An 11375-nucleotide genomic window follows, 5' to 3' on the forward strand; every position below is an offset into this window, starting at 1 on the left:
CTCAATGTGACAAATTATCTGACAGATTTCAAAACAGTGAGAAAGCTGATGTCAGATTGAGATATCACATCTCTCTGTGAAGACCAGCAGCAGCTGGAATTATTGACCACCTAAATACACTGAACTCCTACGCTACTGCTGAACAAAAGTGTCAAAACCACTATGTAGAGCAGAAGTGTGAAAACAAATGACACTGTTTAAGGAGGGAGCTGATCTGATTTAAACCCTGATGATGTTTTTCTTAATTTGAACTACCTTGCTCACAATCCCAGTTTAGGGGCCCAGTAATGCTCACTAGTGTATCTAAGATATATATATATATCTCTATAGATCTATCAGTATTGACCTTAGGAAGTTGTAAGGACTTCTCATACACAGTACAAATAACATTTCCTTTTTTTTTGTTTTTTTTTTTTTTTGAAATTGTAAGAGCATCAACTAATTGCAAAGGTGAAGCTTATGAGTGATGAGCACAGGCAATGAAAATTCTTTGGCTGATGGTCCAGCTTTGTGAAAAATACTTCCACAGGGCACCAGAGGGACTGCAACTCATACTGCTTCCAGAATACAGCATCACCTCTACAGCACTTCTCCAACTCTTTGGGTTTTTTCCAAATAAGAACAAGGAAGGAGAAGGAAGATAATGATTTCTTAGTAGTACACATAAACAGATATAGATAAATCATAGCATCACTTCTCAGGGAAACAAACCCACTTTGGAACAGACACCTGTCCTGGACAACTGCCACCTGGAAGGGCCAGTAATTAACCTAGCACCTCCTCTGCCTTCTCCAGGTGGATTCCCACACAGCTAGTAAATCTCAGACAAAACCCCTCATTTTGTTCAACTTAATCATCGCAGTATCATCTGAGCTACCCAGAAATAATTTTAACGAGCAACTTCCAGTCCTTGCAAATGATTCACCCTTCCTTTGGCCTTGTTAGTTACAGAAACTCGACTGTTCTCTTTCAGACACTTAAATGCAGCTTTTCAGACAAAATGACAGCTAAACACCTCCAAGGGAACCTCCAAGCACCCTGAGCACCAAGGCAGCCTGCTCACACCACTCCCCTACAAGGTACAACAGTTGTCTCAGGGAGCTACTTCTGGCTTTCCAGACACCACAAGATGGGCATCATCAAGTCCTCCCATTTCCTTCTCTCACCCACCCAACTTCCCACAACCCATTCTCCCCACGGGCTGGCTCTCAGGACTTCTTCACCCAGCTTCAGGAGCACAGTTCTTGCATTCTGCCTGCTCAAAGTAATCTTGTCCAGAAAAAAGGCTGTCAAGGACATAAACCACATCCACAGATGCCAACTGAACACTATTATCGCTTACATCCAGTCATCAAGTCCTGCTATCCCCTGCAAAATCTGAAAGCCAGGGCTAAGCCTGGGAAACCAAATGAATCAAAGGGATGCCCAAAGGCATGGTTACATATTTTGATGCCAGGCTCAAAGGGCAATAGTTCATCTGAATCCTACTGGCCCATATAGCTCTACATAATCCTTCCAGACTATAAATTAAAGCATCTTTTGTCCTTTTATTAATTTCAATGGAATGCAAAGACACTGTGCATTGTGTCTTCCTTCCACTCCCCAGAGTCTGTTAATAATAAGCCATATCTCTCACAGCACCTATGTGGGAGAATGGTGTCCACAGTGTGGTTTCCATGCCCAAGCAGAACACACTGGAAGTATGGAAAAGGATATGTATCTGAAACTCTCCCTGAAGGCAGGTGATCATATTTTAATATGAAATGAGCTGCCAACAAAGCCCTAGTAGCTGCACTCAGCTGTGGCAAGCAACTCCTCTGAGACTTCACTGGAATTTTAACTGAGGGTTAGTGTTATCAGGAAGTCTGTGAACATCCGAGCCACTGGAAAAAAAAAAAAAAAAAATTATATGCTTATTCTTCAGAATGGAAGAATTCAGTCTGCTAAAATTTGTGGGAGGAAAAAAAAAAAGGTCGATTTCAAAAGAAAAAAAAAGATACATTTTTATTCATAACTGATTAGCAGCTTAGCTGCTCCTGCAGCTCCCCTTCTTTACACTTCAGGCAAAAATTGTTTTAGCGATGTTAGATTGCCTATTTCCAGCATTGTTCCATGCCACATTAAAGACCTCATTCATTTCCCATTAGCACATTTTAGTTAAAATTAACACATAATCAATTTCAATGATCTGGCTTTCAATATACAGCTGCGTCAAAGAAGGAGTTAGTCTCCGAACACATCCAACTGGGAAACACTTCAGGTCATTCTTCAGCCTAAATGCTCAGGAGCTATTTGCCCAGGGCAGTGCCAATGTTACACTGTGGAGCAGAAGTTTTGGGCTATTAAGTGTCCAAAGAGACACAGTATTTTCCAGAAAATTACAGAGATCACATTAGTTCTGATACATGTACAGAGTTTCTCAGAGTTCGTTTTGACCTTTCCTTTTTGGTGCTGATTATTAGATGACTCCAAAGGCTCTCTCTTATGAGGAATATACCTAAGGAATTAAAATATGAAGTGACTTTAATAAATTCTGAAGTGCTGGTATGCAAGATTGCATACAACTGACCAGATAATTTTTATGTTGGTGGAAAATTGCAAATAAAAACTATTAAGTTACTGACTACTAAAGTTATCTAGAGAATTAATATGAAGTGACTTTAATCAATTATGAGGTACTGATATGCAAGACTGCATACAACTGACCATATAATTTGTATGTTGGTGGAAAACTGCAAATAAAAACTACTAAGTTACTGACAGACAAACAATTCCATGGCTCTGTTTCACTGAAAAAAAACCAACCAAACTATAAAACATATATAACGTCCTAACATGCCTTGTCAATTTAATATTCTGGTAGTCTTACACTACTGCACATAAAAGATGAAGAAAAGCTACATATGATCAAAAGAGGCTCAGATAGCTTTAAATATAGAGAACTACGGGCTCCTGCAAGGAGAAATATTACGTTAAAAGAGACTGTGCTTCCTCAAAAAGCAAGCAGCTGGAGAGCTTTAAATCCCAAGCACCACATTTGACAGAAGTGCCGTAAAGTATCATATCACACACTGCTCCACCCAAAGCCCTGCTTTTTGTGTTTGCCAATACAGTCACGATGCCAGACTTTGCAAAACTCTGTTCTGTGTCACCCAGCATGATACATGCTGTCTTCTATATGGATGAGTAATGAGTATCAGCATGAATTTCTATGTACAATTTCAGCCACTGTACCTACTTTTCTGTCTCTGCAGGACCGGGACTAAACATTACATAAAAAACATCTCTTTCAGAAAGTCCTAAATTTAACTTGTGTTCAGCTGAGGAGGTAGAGCATAGAGGAGTATGCAAGCATTCAAGATCCAGACCAAAGCAACACTTCTAGTTCAAAATCCTGCTTTCCTCTCAAGTCATGTCATAGTTAGTATTGAGCACACCCATAACTTTAAGTTAGTTTTCCAAGTTTAGAAAACTGCAATTGTTATAATAAACCAACAAATTTAGAAAACGAAAGATACTTGGTTATAGTATCCCAGGATCTTCAGTCTATTATCTAGCAGCACTTGGATTACTTGGTGTTTAAAGTCCACAAGCAGAACTGAGCTATACTGGAGACTGCGCTGAGCAAAAGCCAGGCCCTATCCAAAACAGTGGGACAGAGATTAAAAACACCAGAGTTAAAAGTAGAGAGTAACAACAAATGAAACTTCTATGAACTAATTGGAGGGAGGAGAAGGGAGGGAGGGAAAAGTTTCCAAAACAAGCATGAGAGAATTCCTTTCCACACATCAGACAGGAAAACCTGAAGTATTTTCAGATGTTACCTTAGCACACTGTGCCACTCTATGACCTTCTTCAACATAGCATCTATTCCACTATCTTATATAGATAATTTAACTCGGTATATATTGTGCATTCTGAACTCTGCACTTTTCAGGCAGCACTAAATGTATTTGCAGGGCATTCAGCCTATGAATCTTTCCTGGAAATATGCTTAAAATACAGGAAAACATTACTTTTGTAAACTGTGACGTCACCTCCCTTTTCAGTAAGTGCCTTCCACAGCCTACATCAGCACATCCTTTCCATAGCACACATTACATCGCTTGTGGATGCTTTCGAGTGCAGCTACTCAAAAGTTCATGTAGAAGTCATTTCCTTACTACACCCCACAGACAAAAAGCACACGCATAGCAAGGAGCATATTTACAGGCAGCTGTGTACAACGGAACACAGCAACGGCTGTTCATTAACATTTTCTGGAAGTAAACTCTTCATTGTCAGTGAAGTTCCCCGCTGGCGGCAACTCTGTGCTGGCCACATGTGAGGAGACCGGGGGACGCACAAGGTTTTCCCCTTTTCCCCCGCCTGCTCCCTTTACTTCCCCGCGCAGGTTTCCCAGGAAGTTTCGGGCCCCTCCCGGGGAGGCGGTCCCCCGCGCGGCATAGTGCCTTCGGAGACGCGGCGGGGTCCCCCTCGACGGGGCGGAATACTCCGCGCCCGGGGCCACCACCGGTACCGCGGGGACCCGGAAACCCCCGAGTCCAGTCCCGGCGACCGCTGTCCCGAGGAGGGACCCCGAGGGGACCGGCGGCCACAGCTCGCAGCCCCTCCTTCGGCCGCGCTCCCCTTCCCCGCGGCGAGGGGCCCAGGCCCCCCGGCCGGCTCCTCACCTCCAGACCTGCCCGAGCTGCAGGATGTGGACGAGCGACTGCAGGAGCCAGATGCAGAAGGCGCAGGACGCCGACCTGCCGCTGCCGGCTCGGGGACCGGCGGCTCCGCTGCCGGCGGCGTTGCTGCTGCTGTTGGTACTGCTGTTGGTGGCGTTGCTCTTGCTGGCGGTGGACGCCTGCCGCTGCGGCGTGCAGGGCCGGGCGGCGTCGATGTCCGCGGCCGCCGAGCTGCTGCTCACCAGCAGCTTGCTCTCGGCGGCAGGGCAGTGCCCGGGGGCGGTGGCGGCGCTGTCCTCGGTGCTGAAGTCGTGAGCGAACCAGCGGAAGCTGAAGACCTGCACGGAGAGGGACCCCAGCAGCACGAAGAAGAGGGTGAGCCCGAACCACCAGCGCTGGCCCCGCAGGTAGTAGTCGACCGCCAGCCAGATGTCAGTGCCCACGTCCGCGAAGTACACGGCCAGAGCGGCCAGGATCCAGAGGCAGTCCCACAGCGAGTAGCGCCGCTGCTCCCTGCCCAGCCGCAGGCACAAGGAGGACGAGCCCCCGCCCGAGCCCCGGGAGCCCCCGCCGCCACCCCCACCGCCGTCTCCACCTCTGCCGCCGCAGCAGCAGCAGCAGCAGCAGCGGGAGCCGCCGCCCGAGCCGTCCCCGCCGCTGCCGCTGCAGCACCCGCCCCCGGGCGCCTCGTCGTCGTCGCTGCCGCCTCCCGGCCCGGCGCCGGAGGGCAGCCCCGGGGCCAGAGCCTGCACGGAACCCGAGTGCTCGGAGTTCTGCAGCGGCGTGAACGCCACCTCGCCGCCCTTCTTCATCTTCCGCCGCCCGTCCGACTTCGCGGCCATGATGCTTCCCTCAGCCCCGCCGGAGAGCAAGCGGGAGCAGTGAGCGCTCCTTTATCCCGCGCCTCCCCCTGCTCCTCCTCCTTCGCCTCCTGCCTCCCGCCCTCCGCCGCGGACCCGCCGCTCTCCGCGTCCCCTGTCCACGCTTCGCGCCGGGCTGCGCGCCTGCGGGCGGCTCCTTCGCGGCGGCCGCTCCCGCAGCGCCGCCTGCCTGCGGGGAGCTGCGCTCAGCCCTCCCGCCCCGCCGCCGCCTCCGCGGGGGCCGGCGGTGCCGGGGCCGCCGCCGCGCTCTGCCCGAACCGGGAGCAGGCAGGGCAACGCTGCCCGGAGCAGCGCATCCCGCCTCCCTCCGCCTCCCCGCCCGCCTCCTCCCGCACCCACCGCCGCCACCACCCAGCTGACTGACGCCGGGAAAGAGGATGACCTCATCCCTCTTCCCTCGCTGCCACCGCCCCCCGCCCGGCACCGGCACCGGCACTGGCGCAGGGGCGGGGAAGGGGGCGCTCGGCCCCAGGGCGGGAAGGACCCGGTGCGGCCCGGTGTCGGTGGGGGGAGGCGGTGGTGCGGCGGCCCGGCCTAGAGAGGTGGGCGCGGCGGCGACAGGGCAGCGACGGCTTCGCGGGGCGAGGGAGCGGGTCGGCGGGGAGAGGCGGGGTGCGGCCGGCGCCCCCCGGGGCCGGCGCCGCGGGAGGGGCGCGGCGCTGCCGCCTCCCGGTGTCCTCGACGCGGTTTGGGGTGAGTCTGCCCGGACCGGACCGGAGTGGAGAGGCGGGACGCGAGGGGATGCGGACGGGGCGGCGAGGAGGGCGGTGGTCCCCTTTCACGGCCACCCGCCCTCGGGCTTCTCTCTGGGAGAGGGGACCCTCGGCTCGAGGGAGCCGCCGCAGCCCCGCCGCGCTGACAGGACCGGTAGCGGTGGTGATGCTTAGCCGTAACGCCCCGCCCGGAGGCAGGACCCGCTCAGGGCGGGCGGCCGCTGCCGCGCTGTCCCGCAGGAAACGCTGCTGTAGTTCCCTCAACTTTGTGAAACGCGACTGCGAGGTGGAATTCAGGAGTTGCGCCGTGACTCACTGTCTTAAGAGGCGTTCGGGGGAAAGTGAGGAGACACCCGGGGAAATCGCGGTTTAGGCATAAAAGTCACTAGGCGAACTCACGATGCCTTTCACCGCCCCCCACCCCTTTCTCCGCCGCTCCGGCTGCTCCCGAATCGCGGCCGCCCCTTTGAGCTCATCATCCCGGTATTTCAGCAGCGGAGGTGGCCCCGCCTGCCGCTTCCAACTTCGGCGGCGAGCGGCAGTGGCTGGAGGAAGCCGTCCAGGGCGGAGCGGTCCCGGCGAGGATCCCGGAGCATTCCCCGCTGCCCTCGGAGCCCGGCAGGGGACGCAGGTGTACGGTGGCTACCCGGGCCCTGAAGGCCCCCAGCCTTCTACCCACGGGAGTTACCCGGTTCGCGATGCCCAGTGCCGGACACAGGGTTCGGCATGCGGATGGGGGGGCCATTTGCCCTTTGGCCCCTCTCTGTCCCCCTGCGTTTCCAAACGAACGGGATGAGTAGCCGTTTCACCCCTTTCAGGATTTTGGGGGAATGGTGTTTTTTTTTCGCCTCTGGAATATATTATAAGCATGCCCTTCCCCCCCCCCCCCCCCCCCCCCCCCCCCGAAATAGAGCAGTGAGATAGTTCAACCACCTTGCTCGAGTATCTTCATAAGAATGACAGTGAGATTACAATAGGGCAGTTTTACGTTATGTGCCTAAATATAGCTCCTTCATGTCATGTCAACTTCATTAATGAAGTCATATAGACAGCTGAAAAATATGCCTTCTAACTCTTCAATGTACATGGGAAGTATAAAGTTGCATTTTGGAAATTACCTTTTGCTGATGCATACCCCAGATTTCAAGAAAAGACTTCAGTGTGCATTACTGTATTATTCAGAGTGCTGAGCACACCAGACTCAAACTTTGGAAGGTGAAGAGTGCACATAAAACTAATTTGGTTTGTTATTTTGCCTGTTATTACACATTACAAGAGTCTTTAATTACATCATCACATAATGGTTCTTAAATAATACACATTTGCTCCGCAATCTCTGTTACAGTGGTATAGCTGTACTTTTATTTCTGTTCCTTTTGTAACCCCATATTAATTTCATTCTCATTACAATCCCTATGATTTTTACTGCCTTAGACTTTTAATACAAATTGCTTCTTTCTTAAGGTATCTTTTAATAATTCAGTCAGCACCTCTATATAATACAATATATATTAAAATTACCTTGTCAGCAGAGAAAGTGCTTAATAATGAAGGTAATTTAGCTGCAAGTTGGTGGGTTTATATATACCAACAACTTTCCAGTGTTACTCTATTTATAGTTCCATCCCTAATAAAATGGTTTAGTGGGCACTTTAAGTTACTTTAATTGAGTCTGTTTGACATATACAGGTCTAAAAGATACTACAAATAGTTACAGTGTCATGCATGAGTGGGGGTGAGGAAGCGACTAGAGCTGAAATGCTAACCTGAACTGTTTGAGCTGGGCACTCAAAGGTGTCAGGTTCCAGGTGAGAATAAAATGGAGGAGATGGAGGTCCAACATACTAAAAGGCAGAAGGTACCTCTGAGCAATGCAGTAGGTATTTAAGAACATTAATGTTGTCACTCGAGCTGTACATTGCCTTCAGAGGTCATGGTAGCCTGCTTAAGGCCACCCACTGCTAGCCAGCTTGGAGGAGGTAACTTCTGGGGCCATGTTTCCCTACACCCTTTCCTTCCTGCCCCAGGGGTGGGACAGATTTCCTGGTGCATTTACCCTCAGCCACTTCACTCAGGGGCAGAATTTGACCACAGGGATTGATCCGTTGCCCAGGAAGACTCCAGTTCACCACAGCAGGCTTTAGAGCATACCTGTAAATACACTGGGCACTTTTAAGATGAAGCTGGACAGTATGCTGGGTCATCTAGTCTAAGTCATGCTTTGCTAAAAAAGGTTGGGCTAGGTGATCCTTGAGGTCCCTTCCAACTGGTATTCAATGATCTGAAAGGTGTTCAGTTTACCAGACATTTTTGCTGTGAGGGGAAGAGTTTTACACTTTCTTCACTATATTCTTCTGTTTTGTCTCATTCTCTCCTTGCCTTGCCTCTCCTCTCCTCTTTCTCCTTTCTCATTTTTTTTTTCTTTTGCTTGGTTGTTTTGGTTTTCTCTTCTTGGATTCAGTTACTGTTGCATTTGTGAGGGCAATAATATCCTTTCACACTGATTATCATGTTAACAATAGTTGGCTGTTAAATGAAGGCAGTTCACTAGATGAACATTCAAACTTAAATTAAATTTAAAGTTACATGAGATTTCCAGGGCAATGTGTTCTGTTTTGGTTTCTCACTTAAAAGATAACAAATGGAAAGGATCCCAAATAATATGTAAGTGCTGAAGAAATTGCTTCCAAGAAAAAGAACCAAATTTCCTCTTTGTTAGACTGGCATAGCTTCTGTGGAGCTGTATTGGCGCCAGAAGAGTTTGGATACACAGAGTATACAAACCAGCCTGCATTCAACAAGCCAGTGTTGCTACTAGACCTCAGAAATTAGTAATTACAAAATATAATTGAAGGGCAAAAATGTGATTACAGACATCAATACATATTTTATAAACCAAGTACAGACACATTCATTTCTCATGTGAAGCTAATTTTTCTCTGAAGGAGATTTTATTCTTGGCTTCCTTTTTCTGTGCTTTTCTTTAAAGAAAACATTTTTATGAGTATCAGAAATACTGCTTTTGCTTTGTTCTGAATTGCACCTCCTGCTTCCCATTTCCCTCTTACAATATCATATCACCTTTGTCTACTTTAAGAATAACTTTTGTGTGTGTGTGCTTTTCTGGTTTTTCATTGTAGACTGCTATCAACTCAGACCTGAATGTCCAGGAAACATACTTCTGGGTTCCAAACCTCTTATTTTTAAAGTATTTTTTACTTCTTCAGGTTCCTGGCAATGATACTTTTCCCAGTCTTTAGCTAAATTGTATAGAGTGCCCTATCAAAATACACTCAAGCTCTTGCTTGTATTCTCTCATGTTGCCATTAGAACATCATTATATGCTACAGGTCTAATGATTTTTTTTGCGTGCATTTGTTCCAAATGATTCCCAAATCTATTTTCTTTTGTTTGGCAGTACTTTTGACTATTGCAGTTTGGTGCTTGATGTTTCTTTAATTTCTTCTAGCTCAGAGTACCAGAAGCGTTAGAATGAGCTCATTGTACCTGGATTTGACACCCTATGGCAGTATTTTGGCAGAAAAGACTGTCTTTCTCACTATAGTCAGTCCTTGGTGAACAGTTCTGCATGACGAATGAGCTGTGCAGAGACCTGCTGTCCTGGCAGGGCTGGCAATGGGCCAGTCTCCTGCTAAGCAGAGCTGCTGAGCACCCCCCCTTAGAAATAATTGAAGTCCTGAGCCATAAGGAGTCCTCTGGTGATTTCTTCCAGAAGATCTGGTGAATCTCTTTCCCTTCCTTCCTCCCTTCCCTCCCTCCCTCCCTCCCTCCCTCCCTTCCTTCCTCCCTCCCTCCCTTCCTTCCCTCCTTCCCTCCTTCCTCCCTCCCTTCCTCCCTCCCTCCCTTCCTTCCCTCCTTCCTTCCTTCCTCCCTTCCTTCCCTCCCTCCCTCCCTCCCTTCCATCCTTCTTCCTCCCTTCCTTCCTCCCTCCCTCCCTTCCTTCCCTCCTTCCTTCCTTCCTCCCTTCCTTCCTTCCCTCCCTCCCTTCCTTCCTTCCTCCCTTCCTTCCTTCCTCCCTCCCTCCCTCCCTTCCATCCTTCCTCCCTCCCTCCCTCCCTTCCTCCCTCCCTTCCTCCCTCCCTCCCTTCCTCCCTCCCTTCCTTCCCTCCTTCCTTCCTTCCTTCCCCCCTTCCCCCCTGCCTCCCTTCCTGTCTGCCTTCTTTTCTCTTTTCTTTTTTCTTTTCTTTTCTTTTCTTTTCTTTTCTTTTCTTTTCTTTTCTTTTCTTTTCTTTTCTTTTCTTTTCTTTTCTTTTCTTTTCTTTTCTTTTCTTTTCTTTTCTTTTCTTTTCTTTTCTTTTCTTTTCTTTTCTTTTCTTTTCTTTTCTTTTCTTTTCTTTTCTCTTTTCTTTTCTTTTCTTTTCTTTTCTTTTCTTTTCTTTTCTTTTCTTTTCTTTTCTTTTCTTTTCTTTTCTTTTCTTTTCTTTTCTTTTCTTTTCTTTTCTCTTTTCTTTTCCTTTTCTTTTTTCTTTTTTCTTTTTTTCTTTTTTCTTTTTTCTCTTTTCTTTTTTCTTTTTTTTTTCTTTTCTTTAACTGCCTTCCGATACACATTTTATTTCTCTCCCTAAGGCTTCCAAAGCCTTTTCCTGCAGTTCTTCTCTCTGTCTTGATGTGAAGATATAAAGCTGGGGTTACCTGATGGAAAATCTGATGAACATCTCTTTTCTCATTCACCCCGGTGTAGTCTCACCATTATGACTTCCATGCATCTAATTTTAACTAGTTTTCTATGATAAAGCAGTGCCCTAAGGTTCATGTGCGCATGAAATCAATTTCTTTAGAAGCAGCAAGTAAATTATTCTACAAAATGTTCACAAGTTTTAGATATTTTCATATCTCCATGTGTTATCCCATTTTTACCAGACAGACAGGAGCAGTCTCATGTTCACAAGCCCTGATCTTCACTGGGGACTTCAACCACCATGATATCTGTTGGAGGTGTAACACTTCAGGCCGTAAGCAACCCAGGAGGTTCCTTGAATGTGTCGATAGTAACTTCCTTCTCCAAGAGATAGAGGAGCCAGTGAGGATGGGGGCTATGCTGGCCCTTGTTCTAACCATCAAGGAGGGGCTGATGGGGAATGTGAAGATCA

General features: G+C 48.2%; 1 protein-coding gene across 1 annotated transcript in view; it reads right to left on the minus strand.

Moving 5' to 3' along the window:
• The window catches only part of XKR4 (XK related 4), a 232276-nt gene extending 226592 nt beyond the window's left edge, over nucleotides 1-5684 (minus strand). Inside the window, exon 1 of the mRNA XM_062633389.1 lies at nucleotides 4674-5684. Coding sequence (XP_062489373.1) covers nucleotides 4674-5512 — 839 coding nt within the window. The 5' untranslated portion in view covers nucleotides 5513-5684. The remainder of the gene's footprint in view (nucleotides 1-4673) is intronic.
• Nucleotides 5685-11375: the final 5691 nt, after the last annotated feature.

Source organism: Pezoporus occidentalis, unplaced genomic scaffold, assembly GCF_034315485.1.
Source record: "Pezoporus occidentalis ecotype Australia unplaced genomic scaffold, CSIRO_AGI_Poc_V1 ctg4, whole genome shotgun sequence".
In the NCBI taxonomy this organism is placed as follows: Eukaryota; Metazoa; Chordata; class Aves; order Psittaciformes; family Psittacidae; genus Pezoporus; species Pezoporus occidentalis.